The sequence below is a fragment of the Patagioenas fasciata genome, chromosome 13 (assembly GCF_037038585.1).
Source record: "Patagioenas fasciata isolate bPatFas1 chromosome 13, bPatFas1.hap1, whole genome shotgun sequence".
NCBI classification, from domain to species: Eukaryota; Metazoa; Chordata; class Aves; order Columbiformes; family Columbidae; genus Patagioenas; species Patagioenas fasciata.
This window is the reverse complement of record NC_092532.1, coordinates 13,160,003-13,180,614: the sequence shown is the minus strand read 5'-3', so window position 1 is coordinate 13,180,614 and position 20,612 is coordinate 13,160,003. Positions and strand designations below refer to the sequence as shown.

Genomic DNA, 20,612 nt, shown 5'->3' with positions numbered 1-20,612 from the left:
TGGTGGGATGGAGCTGCATGGGATGGCTGGGTAATTAATACTCTGTAGGTTGCCTTTACACCTGCTTTAATTGCGTTGTTTGGCAAAACTTTTATTATTAAAATAACCTTTTTTTCAAATTAAGAATTTTTCTTGCACACTTAACATGTATTTTGTGGCTGGAGCAGGGCTGTCCTGAAGGGCATCATTTGTCTGGAGAAAGATCTGGGGTTGATGAGTCTGGACTTCTTGTTTTGTGGTGTGTTTGTTTATTTGCATTGGTCTCAACTGCAGTTCCAAAAGGAACAACTGACAAACATGAAAAGTAACAAATGGTTTTAAAGAAGTCGTTTCTTCACCCTCTGTGCAGACCTCTTGTTTCATAGATGGTACAAAGCTCTCTGTCCTGGTACCGAGTACCAGTGCAGCGTTACCTCTACATGAGGGACTCTCCAGTCTCCTATTCGTCTTCCAGATTATGTTGATGCCACTGCTCAATATTTCCAATAAACACCCCCCCCAAAAAAAAAAAAATCACTGTTCTGGACAGCTCCAAAGCTGCTTGTTGCCTACCAAGGAAATACGTTCTTAATACCACGTAGTTAGTAGCTGGTTTATGTCCTCAGGCACGTTGGTTTATGTCTCCTGAATTACTTTAAGCTGCCCAGTGCAGCTATTGTTATTGTTTGTGGACACGGTTTGTACTCCGAGCTGCAGACTCTTGCCTCTTCCTTGTTGTGCTGGTGGAATCCACGCTCCTGGATCCTTTTTCCTCTTGGCTGTGTATTGCAGATTTCAGTTTTCCAGCTTCTGGTGCCTTCACGTATTGGGTTCCCAAAGAAACCCAGTGCCTGTCACATTTTCCAGCTGCCCCACAATACCACTCGTGCCCTTGTCATTTTGTCCCTTCAACTTCATATTTACCAGTGATTATGAAAATCTGACTCTGCTTATTTCTCCCATGTGGTGTAAGTGAGATATAAAAACCTGATTAAACCAAGTTTTCTCAGCAGGTTCATTGTTGTTATCAAAATATGACTTCAAGTCAGAGGAATGTTTGGATTGTTAGAGACACTACACAGCATTGCATTTCTTGAATATATTTAATATTAAGTTTAACAGGATGAGTATGGTACTGTACTTGTTCCTTCTAAAAAAAAAAAAAAAACAAGCAACATTTTAAACAAGTTTAAAAACAGTTAATTTGAAAGAAGGCATATTTTCAAGTAGGGTACAGTTAATTTCTTGGTTTAAAACTGCATTCCAGAAATGTCTTCCTTTGCTTTTCCAAGAAAGTCCTAGTTCCAGCTTGCTATCTAGGAGGCGTAACGCTGCTGTGTAGTAGAAAGCTAAATTTTCAACTGATACAGATTGGAAAGCTCAAGAATTGTCTGTTTAGTGCGCTAACTTGTCACTCGTAGCACAAAAATGGCATAAATATGGTATAGATTTAGTAACCTAAGGAGATGCTTTGAATGTTCCATGCGATCTGACCTGCTGCCTGTTGCATCTTTTTTCCTCACCTTTTAAAAACAAACTAAAAAAAAAACCCCAAACCACCTTTCTGAATCCAGTGGCAGGTATTTCTAATATAACAAGGTACATAATGGATTTGTGCTTCGTGTGAGAGGCTGAACCGGAGCTGCTGGACAATGTGCACAGATGAGGCTGAGCTCCTGTTCCGTGCCGTGTATGAGGAATGTGGCACAAGCCATTGGCAGCAGCGGCCAAATCCTCTGTGCGGCTGGTGATGGACTCGTGTTAGCTCAGCTGGTACAGTCACTTGGTTGTTTAAGTTGGCTAAAAAAAAAAGCCAAAGTTAGATGCAATGGCAGGTCCTTAGTGCTGCTGCAAAGCTCCAAGGTCTTGGGGACTGTGTTTGTCAAGTGTGTGTTCTGTCTACTCAGGGCTAACTCGCATGTTTAGGCAAGACGGGCTGGCTGAGGGTAGATTTCCAATTGAGATTGCAGTCTTGCTCTGGATGAGCTCAGCGTAACTTCAGATTTTCGGGGTAAACAAGCTCTTTGCTGAGCGAAGGCTGTGAGCCCTGGACATGTCCCTTGTGCTGCTGCTGAAGGAACCGCTTTGTTTTCGTGGGGTGAGGGGAAAAAAGTTATTCCTAATTGTTGCTTCTCTTAAACCAAGCAAAGCAACTTCTGCAGGATTTTGTGCTGAGCTGTTGGGTGGACCCGATTTGCCTTGAGACTTGAAGTTGCAGTTGCAGATGATCTGAAGAGGAGGGACTTACAAGAGGCATCGCCGAACTCCTCAGAGCTGGCACCGTTGGCAGGGTGTGGTGAGGACGTCTTTTATGTGCGGTGCTAAAGGCCAGGGTGCGACCTCAAAGAAAAACTGATTTGGTTGTAAAATATCTTTTTGGAGGATGGCAGCGGGTAGAGTGAACTGCTGCATCATGGTTTTGTGTGACCTGTTTAATAATGTGATTATTAAGGTTTTTTTGCGTGCAGAAAGGTCAGCCTTCACGGGAGAAAATGTTGCAGGGATGAAGGTAGACAAATGAAAAAACTTTAGCATCAAAGTGGTCAATCCTAAGTGGGACTTAATTAGATTTAACATGGAAAGCTTGTGCTTGGAAGACTCAGACCTACATAAGGAAGCCCAGATCAGGAGACTAAATTGACCTTATGTTTGCATCAAAAGCAGAATTTTAAAGTTTTCTCCTTACTGATGCAAAATCTCAAAGTACTTGCCTGTCATTTTTGGGACTGAGTCATCCTTGTGAGTGTGTTTTAGGTTTGGTCCATGTCTTTGCTGAGAATTTTTGGTGGAGGTATAACTTCATTTTCAAATGCTCTCTGGAGAAAACCAAAACACTGCTGCCGGTAAAGGATGTATCATCAAACCCCAATTTCATTACTCTTTGGTTTGAAAGTTTGGCTTTGCGACTCTAATTCTAAGGTTTGCTGGTGTGGCAATATTGGCGGAGCTTGTGTAGACAAGCCCTTATGGTTAATCTGAAGCAAACCCATTAATTTGGAACAGCTCCTTTTGAAAAGCCAAACGTTTCCCTCTCGTCTCCCGCAGTTCATTCCCGACACGGCGGTACAGCCGGTGAGCGGATCTGCCGCTGCGTCCTTTGCAGCGCCGTGACGTGAGAGCAGCTCAAACTTTGGTATTGCAAACCATCAAATCCAAAGTGCCTGTCTTTTGCTTCCCACATTTTTCTGTTATTGTTCACTATAAATATCGTAAACCTGCTTGAGGTGAACGTGGTCTAGAGCATTCTCCTTTACAAAGACACAGTCTTGGCAGACAGATGTTTTCTGTACCTGTTTGGGTACCAATATACCAGCGCTCTAAGGATTAAAACATTCCAAGATTTGGACTGTTGTTCGCTTTGATTTATGTCACCGCTGTGACATACCCCCCACATGGGGTATCTTTTCATAATGGTTCTCAAAGGCAGAGGTTTTAAAGATAAAAGTGTTCCCACAGGATTATGTCTGACTCAGGAAAGCAAGATTTATCAGTTGCAGCTGAATTCTTTGTTTTGGTTTTTATTTCATTTGGTTGTGTGTGTGTGGTTTTTTTTTTTAATATTATTCCCTCTCCTGTGAACTGTCAACTGTAAAACATGGGGAAAAAACAAGTTTTCAGACATGTGGGCCCTTTCTCAATGCACTTCCCGTGCCCCTTAGTTGACCCACAATAGTGCTCTCTCGGGGACTCGGCTGCGAGGTTGGAAGTATGACTGTGTGGTTTTCTTTTGCTCTTTTAAAATAGGAGGTGATTTGGGAGATCCGTCTTAATTTTAACAGCAGTGGTGGGCAACCTTAAATTTATCTGTTGGAGTTTTTTTTTTAATTACTTGAATCTGTTTTATGCCTTTAGATGTGAATTGTGACTCCTAGCAATATCAAGGTTTGTTCTTAAGCCCTTGTTTTCATTTTAACAATTTCCCTTGCTTTTGTTGTTGCTTACACATACAGAAGAGGTATTGGAATTTTTTTCCTCATTCTACCTTATGTAGTGTCATTTGAGATGACTCATTAGGATTGTATTCCTTAAGTGATGTGGAAGAGCGGATTCTAAATTTGTCACAAACAGACACAGCATCAAAACACAACATCAGCCCAGTTCTTGTGCCATTTGCTCGAGGTGCAGTGTGTGCCAAGCAGTTCTCCTGAGCAGCTACAAGAAGTTGGGGTGAATGTTACACATCTATAGAACACTATTTATGTTACTGGAAGCAATTCCCAACTTACAATGATGATCTTCTTAATTAAAAAATGAAAAACTTCCTTTTAAAACATGTATGGAGTTAAGCTGCGCAAAATTAAATTACTTAAGAAAACAGGACGAAGAAGTTGCCTTGTTTTGTTTCCCCAGCTCAGTTTCTCAGCTGAGCTCCGTTCTCAGTTAATGGGTTTGCTGATTGGCTGCGGGGGTTTTTATTTCCGTCTAAATCTTGATGTTTTGGTCTTTCATCTAAACTAAGAAAGATCGAAGCAGGCTTTTCTGCTGTGGTTTGGCAACTTGGAGTGCTTTTAAAGTAATTAGAGATGTTGTGCAGGGTAGGAAGAGCTCGCACGTGTTGGAAGCGGCCGCGCTGCAGCTGGGCACGTCTCTGCGCTTTGGCTGGTGATGGTCACCGCCAGCTTTCTGCCGGACTAATCACAGGGAGAATAAATCACCGTGAGGAAAAGCCCGGTGGAAAAAAGCATCCCAGGGCGGTGGTGAAGTCACCATCCCTGGAGGGGCTTAGAAGGCATTTAGACGAGGTTCTTAGGGACATGGGTTAGTGCTAGAGTTAGGTTATGGTTGGACTTGGTGATCTGTTCCAACTGAAATGATTCTGTGATTTCCCCTTTCCTTGGATACAGACATATTGGGAAACTTCTTCTTGAGCATAACTAGAAGTATTTTTGCTAAAGCGAAATTTGGTAGATGACTGGCATTAAGGATTTCACAGTGTGTTGTCTGCTCTGTTTTTCCGAACCAGGAAAAAATATATCTTGAAAGTTTCTCGTTGTGTCTGGTGTGTGTGTTACAGGAAGGGTGCCCGGAGCTCCGCTGGCCCATGTGGTGTGGGCACTGGTCCCAGCCGATGCTGGGGGATGCAGGAGGAGTTGTGGCTCCATGCTCTCCCCTTACACACCTCCTGCTTTTTTCTTCTCCTCCAACTTTCTCTCCATATTAGACTCATGGATTTCTATCTTAAACTTTTCCGACCCCAAACTTGGTTATCATATGTCCTTGAACTATTTTTTTCCTCCCCTCTTCCCAACAGGCAGTAGCCGTCCTGCAGCTCTGGGTGTGAGCGACAGGAAGAACCTCCAGCTGGTGCCACAGCTCAGAAATCTTTGTACCGAAACAAATAACCCAGGAGTTTATTAACTACCAATTTAAAGTTGTGTGACAGATGGGTAACTACTCTTTCTCAGAACAGATGACAGGAACAAAGCTTAGTCTGGGATGCATTTGCATAAGGTGAAAATTTGCCAACTTATGTATCTATAACTTTGAAATCCATCAGTTTGTTCTCAGGGTTATTTTTCTGCTTTGTTTTGGGCTCGCATCAGTGGTCGATTCATTGCTTTTCTGTTGATGTCTGAAAAAAAAAAAAAATACACAGTAATTAGAACACCTAGCCTGATAAGACCCAAAACTTCTGAACAACACATCTTTGTTACTAGGAGGTGTGAGTGTAAAGTCCATGCAAGAGGTGATTTAGCTTGGGTGTGTACAGGTGATGCTAAGATGAAAGTTGGTGATAAGCAGCACTAGTCCTTCCCTAATCTCCCAATTAGTGCTGGCGTGCAGCATGTTTATGACATGCCTTGCATCTGTTCTAAGGCCCACAATGTGTTGGACTACCCAGGTTCTGAGTAGATACCACTGTGTATGTGACCATGCCAGCTACTCATGGGTACGGAACACAGATACCATCTGGCTATCTCTCTTTTCTTATGAAGGGAGCCAGACGCTGCAAACCTTAGTAGATTTAACGTTAAATTAAAAGAAAACACAGTTTCATTCCGGGAAACAAGATCCAGCTTTCATTACAAACCCAGCATAGTTGGCATAATTAAAACCGAGGTAGTTCGGATAAGCTTGAAAATGTGTATAAAGAAGCCTTGATGGTGGGTTAGGGTTGAAATGTGTGGATATGCTCTTTCATTCATTTGGAGACGTAGGCATGAAGAGTGCCCGTTCCTCATGGGTGAGGACGGTGTGAGCTGGGATGTGTGTTGTATGGCATTGCTTAAGCTGCGGGTTTGGTTTGGAGGTGACAAGTTGCAAATCAGTGGCTGCTATGGCAGCACGTGCTCTCTGGAAGTCACACAGGCTGTTTAGTGAACAGGCTTCGTTTTGTAATCTCCTTCCAAGTGTTAGGAAAGAAACAATTTCCCAATCTGTATTATATTGTTATTATTTGTGTTATAACTTGTGCTGGCGCTGCACAAGCACAGAATAAAGCAGGTTACAGACCTCGTGCAGTCGGGCGTAGCATCGGAGTTATCTCCCAGTGTTCTGTGTAGAAAAGCAATTTGAAAACAAGACCACAAGTGTGATTAACTTCAGGGCTAAAATTACCACCCTTACTCACACTTAAAAATATCTCCTTACAGACTAGGATTTTATTTGATGTGAGTTACATCTTGTTTTGTGAGAAATTTATTCTGATATGACTAAGTGAAGCAGAATCTGCCCTTAGCCAAGTCCTGTTTATGTATTTACTTAGTATGAGTGTGAATAGCAGAAGACTGGGAAAAACGGGACACTTTCAGCTTAGCAAAACTGCATTAAGAAATTAATTTTATCTAAGAATATATTTAAACAAATGTAAAAACGTTTTTAAATGTTCTTATTTAAATATACTGTGCTATATCTATATACACACACAGAAAGGCAGTAAAGCAAGTTTTCTGGTTTGTAGATAATGTATTCTTGGTTGCCTAAAGCATGGAAGAAAGATGTTCAGAATGTTACTCTGATACATATTGTGGCTGTTTTCATTAGACTGATGGACACTCCTCTGTTTTGAACACTTAAAGTTGTCTTTCCTGGATGTACTAACATGATGGAAAGCAAAGCTGCCTGCTGTGTCATTATTATTATTTTCTCATCTTCTCCAGTCCCCGTTCGTTCCATTCAAAGGCACATCAACCTGTTCCTGGTACTTTTAAAGAAGTTGCTCATCAGTGAAGCATCCACTGATGTAGATGAATATTTAAAGCTCGGCTGAGCAGCACACGGGCTGTTTCCTGCAGCTGTGGGTGCACAGTTTGGATACAGCCAGGCATAGCATTAGGCTGATAACATCATAAACTACACTAAATGGTAACGCAATCCAAATATTTGTGGTGCCAGTGTCTATTCTCATCACATCTGCTCACTGTAATTATTTTCTTTTTGGTAAAAAGTTTTTTGTTTTGGTTTGTTTTTTTCCCACCTTTATCAAAGGAAATTCTCGTTCCGTCTGTCAGCAGAGCTGCTGTTCTCTTTGAATTTCTGAGTGAAGTTTTTAAATGCTTGGGATGAATGAGCTGGGAAAAAAGTACTTTGGCTTTTGATGCCATGGGTAGTTTGCAAGGCTAATGTATTCGGTTTGGAAATGTGGTGAGCAGCATTAGAGACCATACATGCAGCCTTTTCATGTTGATTCAAAAAGACGATTTCCAAATCATATTGTAAGTGTTTAACATCTCTGTTACAGCTCAGGTGATCCATAATGAGCATTAGTTTCTTCAGAAAACTGAGAGCGAGCAACGAGCGTTTTAAAAAATTTGTTTTCTCTTCTTTTAGGACAAAATTGAATTACAATCCTCCAAAGGATGATGGCTCAACGTACAAGATTGAACTTGAAGGGATATCTGTTGATATCATGAAAGAGATACTAGATTATATCTTCAGTGGGCAGGTATGGGATTAAAAAAATATAGATGGGAATTGAATTATTTGGCAAAATAACCTGGGTTTTAACGTTGCTACCCTGAAAGATAAACCTAATGATGTTTAAAGTTCTGTGGTAAAACCTCTGGTTAGGTCCCAGCGGGGCTGTGCGGGTGGGGAGGGGCTGGCTCTGCTCTTCTGCACTGGGGGGACTACCAAAGAGTCCAAGGCCCAGTGGAGATTGCTGAATACTTTAACTTTCAGCAGAAAAAGAAAAGGCAGATGTGGCTTGAAATTCTCTTCTGAACATGCAGTTTAAAAAATTATTTATTTATTGCAGCAAAATTTGGTTTAGGTTCTCAGATTAGATGAGCGATTTCATGGTTCCTTCAGGTGCAAAATTCTGCTTGACGCCTTCTGTGAAGCAAGTGCCTTTCCATTCCTGTGTTAATTTATAAATGTGTAGTAGTCCTATCAATTTTACACTGGCATTATTACTCCATTTTTCAGCCCCCGAGAATGAGTGTAATGAATGCGGACATGTCATGAAACAAATGAGTGATAGTAGCTATAACTTCTAAATTAATTCTTGCAGATCAGGCTAAATGAAGAAACTATCCAAGATGTGGTACAGGCAGCTGATCTCCTGCTGCTTACAGACTTAAAAACTCTCTGCTGTGAGTTTTTAGAAGGTTGCATAGCTGCTGAGAACTGTATTGGTATTCGGGACTTTGCACTGCACTATTGTTTGCATCATGTTCACTACCTTGCCTCAGAGTATCTGGAAACTCACTTTCGAGATGTCAGCAGCACAGAGGAATTCTTGGAACTGACTCCTCAAAAACTGAAAGAAGTGCTGTCAATGGAAAAGCTCAATGTTGGAAATGAAAGATACGTCTTTGAAGCGGTGATTAGGTGGATTTCTCATGATTCGGAATCGAGAAAGGTCAGGACATCCAAATGTTTGTATTTTGAGTGCGGGCCATATCAGTGGGATCTTAAAATAGATACATTTCTTCCAGGGCTAGTCTTGCACTTATAGAATTAGTTGAATCTTGCCTAAAATGCAGTAGAAAGGTGAGATGTATTGATGATGTGTTTGTTATCTGCTGTCTTTATTATTTAATAGGCACTAAGAAAAAAAACACTTTTTTGGCCTTTGATGATATAATCTTGTTTTTGTAGAGAGAAAGCAAGTGATATGTTTGTAGCTAAACTTTGGAGATTTGATACATTTTCCATAATAACATTGCGTTGTGGATTTTGTTATTACTTCCAAATATCAAAAATATTCTTAAGTTTTTGATAAATACAGAAGCACCTGTATGTATGAGTGCCTTAATGCTCTTCTGTGAAATCTGGGGGATTTTCTGGCATTTCTCTCTTCCCGTAGGTTCACATGAAGGATGTCATGTCAGCAGTGTGGGTTTCGGGCTTAGACGCGGCGTATTTACGCGAGCAGATGATGAGCGAACCGCTGGTCCGGGAGATCGTCAAAGAATGCAACAATATCCCGCTGACGCCGCCGCAGCAGGGAGAGGCCATGCTCGCCTCCTTCAAGCCCCGCGGCTACTCCGAGTGTATCGTCACTGTTGGTGGAGAAGAGCGAGTGTAAGTATGGAGTAGCCTCCTCGGTCATCACAGCTGGTAAAAATACAAGTGTCTGACACCCGCAGCACATCTGCCATGGAGAGGATATGTGCACAGAATGGGCTTATGATTCTGTTGTTTGAGTTTGTTTTTAAGTTGGTCAGGCACACCTGAAATACCCAGGTGAATGGTTCAGCAGTAAATAGTTATTTTGTGATAGTTCTCTGACATTCGACACGTAGTAGACGTAGAGCAGGGTGTGGTGTTTGTCTGGTGTTGGCTGTTTGTTCTTTTTTTTTTTTAAACTGAATAGACTTTACTCAAAATAAGCACAGAACGCTAGAGAAGCACTTTTCTAATTATCCGAAAGGCACCTATATAAATCTTAAAATAATGAATGTGTACATTAACTGTTCTGGTTTTAATAGTTGCCGTTCCAAAAAAAAAAAAGTCATAGTTGGTGCGTCTGAGGTGCCAGGTGAAAATTCCTGTTCCATACAATAATTCCTTCTTTGTCTTGAGTTCCCCTTGCAGTAGAGAGAAGGGTCTTGTCCTGTTTAAGTAAGTTTAGTGCCTAGATGTTTGCTCTTTATAGAAGTGTAATAAAATACTCAAAGTTTTGCTCATCAGTTTGTGGATCACTTTACTCAGACATTACAAATGCTCCTTATCCGTTTGTTTGAGTTGGTTGAAAGTTCATTCATAAAAAAAAAGCTACAGGAGATATAGTGCAAATGAAGTGCATCTGCTTTTTATGCCTCCAGTCTGTACAAAAATAAATTTGTATATATGTGGTTCGGAGGTCTTCTCATTATCAGGAAAATGCCACACTTTATGAATATATATATTAAATCACACAGAAGCAAGTTTTGGACAGAAGTTGTTAATGGTGAACTTGTAAAACTCTGTCTTGTCTCTCTGTTTTTGTTTGTTCCCTCCCCACCCTGTGTTCAGATCACGGAAACCAACCTCAGTGATGCGCTGTATGTGTCCTCTTTATGATCCCAATAGACAGCTCTGGATTGAACTTGCTCCTATGAGTATTCCAAGGATCAATCATGGAGTATTGTCAGCAGGTAAAGGGGAACTTTGTATTTATAAAGTCAATATTACACAAACTTACCAGTGCCTCAAAAACTGAGATATGGTTTATAATAATACTACTTTTTCTTAAAGATTGACTGCACTGGGGTTATTTCATGCTTCCCCTTTGTCTGCCCAAGATGTTACTTTATTCTGTGAAAATCCCTGTCATCTGAGTGTCCTAAAATGCCTATTCCTGCAGTATTTTGTGGGAATCTGCTACATTTGTCTCTCCAGGAGTATTTCATGTTTTGAGTAAATTCTAATTGCTGCATCACTGAATATGTTGAAGACTACCTGTGGTGGTAGGCTCAAGTCCAGGTATAAATACATGCTTTACCTTCTCCAGTCCAGAGTGTGACCTGTGACTGGCCTGAATTTCGTAGTGGATTCCAGAGCACAGCTCACCAGTCGCATTGTCTTGCTCAGTGCACAGGTGTGAATCCTGTTTTTAAGATCACATTGCATTTTGTTTTACAGAAGGATTTTTATTTGTGCTTGGTGGTCAGGATGAAAACAAGGGAACGCTAAGCTCTGGAGAGAAATATGATCCAGATACCAATTCGTGGAGTTCCTTACCACCAATGAATGAGGCAAGATCACTCTCTAACTGTTGGGATTTGATTTTTTCTTTACTTCGGCAAAATATTCCTTTTGTTCTGCAAAATTTTATTCCGCATCTCTGATCACTTACCCGTTCAGAATCATTCTATGGACTGCCTTCTGTTTATATCCTCTTGTTGTACTCGTGGTCTGATAATGACTTCTGAGGCTGGAAAAAACGAAACTGTCAGTGAAGAGCTAGCTGTAAAGATGAACTCCAAAGTTTCAGCAATTCCACATGGAATCAGTTGTATAATATATTTAATATTCTCCGTGTACTGGCCCTCTAAATATATGCATACGTTTCCTTTGTACACAAGAAAACTCTTATATGGACAAAGGGGTTGGACTGTGCAGAAAAGATGGGCAGAGGACCAGGCAACATACTGAACCTGGCTTGCAGAGACATAGTTATAGTAATTTGGTTTGAGTTAATAGTTCCTCCTTCATGTTTGCATTCCATCAAAAAGTAACAGTTTATTATTTGTAAACATATATCCTTAACACACCTGTGTTTTATCTTCTTAAATCAGCATAGGGTGTTTATTATGAAATTGTTGTTTGCCGCAGGATTAAAGGCTCTGGTTGGCAAAGGCCCGTAGTTTTGGACAGGTTTGTAGTTACAGTGCATTAAGTTTCCAGCTTATTCTTGAGTGAGACTGAGTGTAGCTGTGCTCCTACAGAAAATAGAACAGCTGCCTTTTCACAGATAATGGGGCCAAGTTTTGTCACTGTAGAGACCTGAAAGCAAAAGCTTCATCCTTGAGGCCACTACTGTGTGAAGTGGAATACAGCCGAGCTCTCTTCTCGGCTTTCTGTGGGATCTCTTTTGCTTTTGCTGCTCTGTCTGTTTTTAATGCTCTTTGTTTTGTGTAGTTGAAGAAATTAACAATCGTATTCTGGAGTTTAAGACTTCACCATTTCAAAACAAAAACCCAAACGTAACACCAATACCACTTTGCAGACTGATATGCTCAAAAGCAGATTGTATTGATGTATTCACAGTGGCAGTTATATTTTACAACGTTGACTTTCTTGATTTTTCCTTAGGCACGACATAATTTTGGTGTGGTAGAGATTGATGGTATTCTGTATATTCTGGGAGGTGAGGATGGTGAAAGGGAGCTGATCTCTATGGAGAGCTATGATATTTATAGCCGGACCTGGACCAAGCAGCCAGACTTGACCATGGTTAGAAAGGTAAGAATTACATCGTATGTTATCGCATTACTTATTGTTAGTTATGCCAACATGTATATATATGTATTGCAAACTCTTGCTTCAAGTAGAAGCTGTAACAAAAAGCTTCAAAATGAGGGAGACCAGATTCTTTATATATCAAAACAAAACTGTGACTGAGAATTTTTCTGCACGGCATTGCTGGATATGCAGTACAGGCAACCCAAATATATACGTGTGTGTATTTATATATAGTTATTTTTGAGCTCTTGATACTGTGCATTTGTGTGCGATTTTAGATGTACTTTTTCTTTTCTCCACAGATTGGCTGCTATGCAGCTATGAAGAAGAAAATCTATGCAATGGGTGGAGGCTCCTATGGAAAACTCTTTGAATCTGTTGAGTGTTATGACCCCAGGACTCAGCAGTGGACGGCAATCTGTCCTCTGAAAGAGAGAAGGTGAGCAAACTAGATTGCTGTGTACAATCTTTTTTAATGCTCTGAGTGAAAGTTGTCTTTTCTCTGAGTCCTGAAGGTCCTATGGATTTCACCACGTCTTTCTGAATCATGGTGGCCAGTAATTATAATGCCAGCATGTGGATGAGTAAAGATAAGCATCCGGGTAATAAATAAGGATAGCGTATAAATACAGTCCTGGTGTTACAAGCAATACTTCCCTGATGCAAAATGAAAACTAGAAATTGTAGTTGAATTGGAACTTCAGAATTTTTTCCGGAGGTAAATACTTTGCTGTTTAGTTATGGTCTGAGTTAGGTGCTTACTATTTGTATTCATGATTTATCTCACCTTATTGAATGTATAAGCATGGGGTGTATGTAACTATCTAAAAAATGTAAAATATTGAGAAAGTTCAGAAGGATACGTGAAATAGTTTTGATATGTTGCATTTTTTCTTCCTTATTTGCATTCTCAGATTTGGGGCAGTGGCCTGTGGAGTTGCTTCTGAGCTTTATGTATTTGGCGGGGTCAGGAGTCGTGACGACAGTCAAGCCAGTGAGATGGTGACGTGCAAATCCGAATTTTATCATGACGAGTTTAAAAGGTAACTAGCTACAGCTATAAACGTGGAAAATATGAGCCTTACACACTCGCCTTGCTCCAGTACTTCAAAGGATATTTAATCTTTGCCATGAATCTCTGTTGCACATTTTACTTTTCACGGTCCAGACTGGCTGTTACCAAATGTCCATCTGCTTCAGTGGCTGGTCCCTCTGGACCACCACGTCAGTCCTGAGTGTCCATAAACAGGAGAAACAGCTTGATCCTACTTGTAGTTTGATCCAGCCTTATCTCCAGGGATTTGCAGGTAGCGAATTCCTAAGCTAGAGATAAGAAATGTACGTGTGTTAATGTTCCAAACATTTATAGCTGATTGCTTTTTGAGCTCATGTAGGATTTTGCCATAGGAAAGACTCTATGGATGCTATATATTCCACAGCCACCTCCACACACTGTGGATACCTAATCTCCTTTTATTTGTTTTGAATCTGATTCCGACTTCATTTGTTATCTCTTGGCTCACATTACTACCTGTGGTAACTACTCAAGGTGTTGTGTTAGACAAAATTTTGTGTATAGTCACCTGATTCTCCAGTCATAACTGACAAACTTTGGTTCCTCCAGTGTTGTTGGGTTTTTTTCTTGCATGTAACTATAAGATGGATGAATCTCTTTTTTGTAAACTAAATTGAAAAATGACTTTGTGGTCAGATGTTTCAAGTCTTGTTGACAGTGGAGGAGATTAACTCGTCTGTATTACAAGATCCAGACTAATTTATGACTCTGACCTGTATTAAAGCAAGAATAGAATAGCAGATGTAGATTTTTATTATATAATTTTCTTGCAAGATGTGGATGGAAAGAGACTTTGATTTCTGGATGAAGAGGTCTTCTGTGTTGTTCAAAGTGTTGTCTAAGCTAGGTATAATCAAATGAAGCTGGACAGAGAACATTATTTAAAATTGTTATAGGAAGCAGATGGGTAAGAAAGGCTATTGCTGCCGCTGCTCTCTAGCATTTTCTAACCCTTTGGGGGTGTGGGGTGATGCTGAAAGCTGTTTAACTTTTTGGCAAGGAGTTTTCGAAGGGGAAAGAATTCAGGAAAGAAGTGCTCACCTCCTCCTGCATGATATTTTTAGTTGATTTGCCTGAAATATTTCCAGGCCTATTCAGTTTTTCGAAATGTAGTATATAATAGCTCACGGTTCCTCACCAGTGACTGTCAGCCTGTTTCATGGTTGATACAGATTGCAAACTCCACTTTAGGAAAGCTCAAAATCTGGGAGGTTGCAGCCTGGGTGCTGCAGGTGAGTCCTTGCTGCCACCTGCTGACTGCAGCTCTGGCGCCTGCCCAGCAGCGTTTCCAACTCACATCTGCTTGGTGGCATCCCAGAGGTGTCACAGAGTTCAAATAAAGGTATAATAAAAATCCAGTTGCTTCAGCTCTTGTTCCAGCACCCTTGTGCTGTGTGTGCGGCACGGGGGCTGTGCCGGCACAGAGGAGGGTGAGACGGCAGGTGAGCAGAGTTGCTGGAGGAGGATGCATTGAGGGCTGATCAGATATTTGGACTTTGCATTTTTGTGCTGCTACTGCACAGAATTTGAGCTTAGGAGTTTAACTCGGCGTAAATTTGCGCTTGCGCTGCTGGGGGTTCACAGACTGCATGTGTTCCTTTGGAAACGGAGGGACAGCAAAGAGCGGAGTGATGGGGTTTTGGAAGGGCCCGGTCGCAGCCCTGGCGCAGGAGGGTGTTGCTGGCCAGGAGAGGGTGCAGCATCACTGCAGAATGTTCCAGCTCCTGGGGTCCAGCCGTTACACCCAACTGCAGTCCCCTTGGAGCGCTGTGCGGGACACACACGCCGTTCTGTGGCAGCGACTGTGAGACCTGAGCAGTTGTACCTATGGGGGGAAGGGAGAAAAGAGCCATAAAGGAGCTTCCCTTCAAAACGCAGCTAGGAAATATTTCGGCCTACCAAATACTGAGACAAAATACTTTGTTGTCTGGTACTCTTCTTTGAAGTAAGACTGAATCTGGAAAATTATAATGATTTCATTATAATAGTGTTTCACAAATATCAAATGAACACCAAACGGAGGCAAGTTGACTCCCTGGAAAACATGAGAGTATTATTTCCTGGGCTGATTCAGAAATAGCAGAATAGAAATCTAAATTACTTTATTTTGAGTGAAGGATGAAAGCTTAAATAATATGCTTCTCTTAATTCCATTAAAACCTTAAGCTAAATACCCAAGTGTGTGTTTGATTAGTTAAGCAATTCCGCTTGCACTGGGTATCACATGCTCTGCTGTGCATCGTTACTCAAGAGTAAAGTATGAGTGATGCTATAGAATTTACCACAGGTGGACAATATCTTTCTCCCAGTTCATTAGTGCATAGTTAATGTGAGATATACAAAGACTGATTCTTCTTAATCACCTTGTAGCAATTTCATAATGTTTAATTCAGAATTGAAAAGTGCACTTGTTTCCTCAGCAAGTTTCTGGAATAAGTAAAGGCGATTAGTCCGCTGCAAACCAGCAGCTTCATAAAGTCATCATGAAGAATTTAAGCACCTTCAGACTCTGCATCACATACTCTTGTTGTTACAGTGAAGGAATAATACTGGGACTGCCAAAGCTGAAATATTGCATTGGCAGTGTAATGTGTGTATTACTGATAGAAGTCCAGAAGTGTTGGGTTAGGAGAGATTTGTGGAGAGGAGGAGTATTTGCAAGATCATTTAGCAGCAGTGGGTCAAACGCACAGTGTATAAATGCTGGCAGTCTCAAACCAACATTCATAGTGTTTTTTTAGTAGTACTGGTGTTGCATACTCAATAATGAGCCACAGACTTTTCCAGCTGGTTATCAGTGAGTGCAGAACTCCACCACGTTCAGATTCTTTTTGAGTGGAATGTAATGTGAGTTCAGCTCTCAGATATTGTCGGTTTTCAGGTATGCGCAGCAATGCACATGTGTGCGATCTGCATGATTTTTGGTACGTACGTCAGCTCTCAGTACCTGAGAACGTGGGATGTGGCGTCATCCTGGGCAGCGAGAGGCCACGAGGATCTGATTACAGGTTTTACTTAGTGTAACTATGTACTAAGTATGTACTTACGTTGGTATATAAACATATTAATTCATATAAACTGTCATAATTCTGGTTTGAATTGGATTAAAGGATTGAAGCTTAACTTGTTTAGTATTGCTTACTTTGACAGTAACTTACTCCAGAATAACTCGCATGCAGAGTCTTTCAAAATTGTTATTCTTAACCATGACGCAGACTTTTCGGAAGACTAAGAATATGCTGAGATCTTCACACTAGCAAAAAAAATAAACATTGAGACTCCTGTTAAGCTGTACTGTATAAACAAGTAATAAAATAAATGAAGTGAGACAGAATGGTAGCTTACGCGTGAAGTGTGGACAGGATAATGTAGAAAAGAATCCTCATATTTGAAGTACTTTTGTAACCGAGACTTTTTCAAATAAGAAATGTGTTGTCAGCCTGTCTTTAGAGTCACGTGCATGAGTGAATTTAAGGGAGCCAAGAATAGAAAACATGTACGTCACTCTGCAGGTTTTTTCAGGATGTAGATTTTTTTCAAGGCTATAGATAGAGCTCTGTGTACATTGTATCCTGTTTTTTTTTTTTTTTAATTGATCAAGCTAAAAATAGATTTTTAAAAATGTGAAAGTGTGAGATGGAGATGTAAGGGTATCCTTTGCTCAGTGGTCTGGTGTTGGTCTGTTTCGTAGAAAGCAGGAAATCCTAACTATGTTTTAGACCTTGATGTGTCAATCTTTCCTTCTACCAGAGATCAGAATTCATAGTCCTTTCTGCACCATACAGGTGTGTGAAGAATCGGATGATGTCTGTACACGCTGTTTTTATTCTTTCCAATGTGGACGTTTGTAAATCTCTAATAGATCACAAATTGGCTTTAGGATTCGTTGCAGGAGCTGGTGGTGGAGCCCTGGCCTCGAGTGTGGCTGCTGCTGCCTCTCCTGGGTGCTCTGGACATGTGGCAGGTTTTCTTCCTCCTTTTCACAAGCTCCTGGTTACCAAAATGTGCAGGTATTGAGGAGGTTAGAAGTGAGAGACACTTGTTAAGGGGTTTTTACCAAGTACTGCTTCTGAAAGTATTCCTTCGGCTACTGGAACATTGTAAAAATAAGGAAATGCTTTCAGCAGTATGTAAGTAGTAAATAATCTTTTACCCCGTAGTATGTGTAATTAGGAAGATTCTCCCATTCAGTGGGCAGGAATTTCATTAAAAGAAGGCGCTTATGCAAATGTGATGAGCAAACTAACTGGCTGACTGATGGTGCTGTCAGACGGGAGGAACACGGAGAAGATCTTCATTCGTTTGTAGGCTCGAGTGAGCTTGAGGTGACGTGTCTGCAATACGTTGGTTCTATATTGCGTCTCTATTTCCTTCTCACTTGGAAACAAAACAGTTACCATCCTGTGTATTAATTATAGCAGTGTGGATGGATTTTTTTTTTTTTTTTTTTTTTTGCTGTTTATACCACTTTAAGACTGAAAAAAAATCAGGATTTCTTCCCCTTTTTTAACTGGAGTGGAAGGACGTTTCGGTTTTGGAGCAGTCATTCTGCCTGTGATCACAGAGGTACAAACCTCAGGGTTGGGTTTGAATAGACCCATCCCAAGGAAGTACGCAAGAGTTGTGTTCCTAAGAGTGTTTTCAAATTCCTGAAGATCGTGAGTTTTTTGTCGTGGCGTTTTTTCCATACTGTTCAAACCGCGGGCACAACCCACGTTGTGCTGGAGCTTAGTCAGACTCTGATGAAACGTGACCCCTTACCCTTCCTGTCTTTGTTCCTTCCTGGTTTGAACTGCTAAAGCTGCTGTAAGTGTTCCTGAAAAGTTGCACTTGTTTTTAAAGTGTATGGGTTGAGAAAGGTTGAAAATGAATTTTCACAAGCAGCTACTGACATTTTGACGTTGTCCTTTCTTGATGCACAGTAGGAAAATGTTTGGGTCCCACCCTGTTGGTTTTTATTTGTTTAAACTTCAAAACCTTGAACATTTAATGGAGACGAACCCCTGAAGTTCATGTTTTCCAATCCCAAACTTGATCAGTAGCTAGGCTAAACCTATTTAGTTTTGTTTTTTCCACTTCCTTATCATGGTCCTATATTTGCTATTAAAAAAGGAAGAAATTGCAGGCTTCCTCCTGCGTTTCTCTGCCACTTATTCAGTTTTTGTAATGCTACATGACTTGGTGCTAAAAGGCCACGAGAATACTGACCGCGTCCTTCCCACAGTAAAGAAAGGAGACTGATGAAATCTGGTGAATGGTGTTTTGCTCTGTAACAGCTTCTGAATCAGCGCAGAGGACTTGTCCTTTTCTGCATTCCTAGTTCATCGGTCATTCTCTGTGACAGCTACAACCATTCCCTTGCTTTCTGCAGAATCTTAATCCTTCAGCATATAGCACAGGCAAAATAATGGACAACTAGTCCTTTCAGTTGGCCTTTAAAAATTGATTTTTGTCTCCAAGATAATTGATATGTAGCAGCGTCTCCTTCAGTGCCAGCGGAGAGGCTTATTTCTGAATCAGGGGTTAAGATGATGCAGAATTTTCAAAGGTCAGCAGTATCCATTTCCTAACTTTTCCCTCAAATTAACCAGGTATGGCATTGAAAATACACGAGGTGCTTTGCAGAGGTTTTTCAGACTTTTCTGTTCTCTGTAAATTATTTCATAAAAGATTTAAGAGCAGTCACCTAAAATAGCAGTGATTTGTATGTCTTCAGGGTCTATAAATAGTTAACTGTGAACAGTGTCTGCAAAAGGGCAGCAGCATTTTGTAGAAATTAGTTTCAAAACCAGAGAGAGGGTGCTGACAACTCTCGACAAACGGGACATCCCATGTGAGCGATGAGTGCGTACTTACCTTCTTGCCAAGGGTTTCAACGTGGAAAACTGCTTTTCACTTGGTAGAAAGGTCAGGCTGCTGTAGTATTGAAAGGAGAATATGCTTAAAGTGAACATAAGGAACTTGTAAGATTATAGTAGGAGCTACAAAGTGATTGAAGAGAGCCTGATATGTGATCAGGAAGGTCTGTTTCAGCCCCAGATAATGGACATTTCTTTCCCAAAAATCCCTTATTATTTTGATTTCTGGTCTTCCGTCACTCGCTTCCAGTTAACCATTGCCAAGTGTTGAAATCTTGCTGGGCAAGGGATTTCTTGTTGCTGATAAAGTACAATTCAAGAAGTTATGGAATTACATGGAGGGAGGCACTGCTTAATAATGAAACCTTGCTATATAGAAATTTTTCATTTCCTCTAGTATGGACTGTTAAGACTTAAATGCTTTTATGACTCTGCTGATTTTAAGACAAAGCTGCCTAAACTTGTCTCTGTGGGGAAGGATGGTGTGGCTGTGGCAGCGGAGGCTCTGACATGCCTGCTCTTTTCCACAAGGTCACACTGGGTGGCTGCAAGAGGAATTTATTCCAGATAGATTACACAGATGAGTGGAGCAATTCTGAAATAAAGTAACTTCAGGATGAAGTATCCTGAGCTTCCCAAACAGCAGTACAAATTGTTTTTTCTGGCTAGGAAAAAACAGAGCTGTCCTGAACTAGACAATGTTCCCAACAGTTTTTACATAACACATTAACTTGTACACTTTGCTTTTGATTCAAAGGTGGCAGCTGCAAAAAGAATTATTTTATTGGAATTCCTTTAATGTGCTCAATAAAGGTTGCATCCCAGTTTTTATTATTATTTTTTTTTCAGGTGGATTTATCTAAATGACCAGAACCTATGTATCCCAACTAGTTCGTCCTTCGTGTATGGAGCTGTGCCCATTGGAGCCAGCATATATGTGATTGGAGATCTCGATACAGGTCAGAATTGGAACTAATAACCTGTTGCTTGTCGTTTTCTAGTCTTTTAAATACGTGGCACTAATGAGTGAATTTTTTTTAGAATAAAAGGCTGGGACTATGTTCTGTTAAGTTACTTTTATCTTCAGGGGAATTATGCTGGACATATAGAACTGCACAGGTTGCTTTTGTACATTGGAGCTCTTCAGAAATAAATGCAGTGCTCTAAGCATTTGGTTGATTAGCACTTTGAAGATCATAAGAGAGAAAGACTGACAGTATATTACTACATCTGTCTAAATATAAGAAAAAATGTTAGTTGCTGAGGTTGGTTGTCCCATCTCTGCAGGGGTAAGCAGGTGGTTCTGCATTTTGGGGACACGGATGTGATAGTGGGATAGTGGCTTTGGCTCTAAATCCCATACTAAG

At 40.7% G+C, this 20,612-nt stretch overlaps 1 protein-coding gene across 2 annotated transcripts in view; it reads left to right on the top strand.

Moving 5' to 3' along the window:
* GAN (gigaxonin) overlaps positions 1-20,612 on the top strand; it is a 39,834-nt gene that overhangs the window by 5,699 nt on the left and 13,523 nt on the right. For both annotated transcript variants that reach the window (XM_065848475.2, XM_071814180.1), the window contains exons 2-10: positions 7,750-7,864; positions 8,432-8,782; positions 9,230-9,447; positions 10,381-10,502; positions 10,990-11,102; positions 12,163-12,312; positions 12,615-12,751; positions 13,227-13,355; positions 20,095-20,204. In XM_065848475.2, the coding sequence (XP_065704547.1) occupies positions 7,750-7,864; positions 8,432-8,782; positions 9,230-9,447; positions 10,381-10,502; positions 10,990-11,102; positions 12,163-12,312; positions 12,615-12,751; positions 13,227-13,355; positions 20,095-20,204 (1,445 nt within the window). The remainder of the gene's footprint in view (positions 1-7,749; positions 7,865-8,431; positions 8,783-9,229; positions 9,448-10,380; positions 10,503-10,989; positions 11,103-12,162; positions 12,313-12,614; positions 12,752-13,226; positions 13,356-20,094; positions 20,205-20,612) is intronic.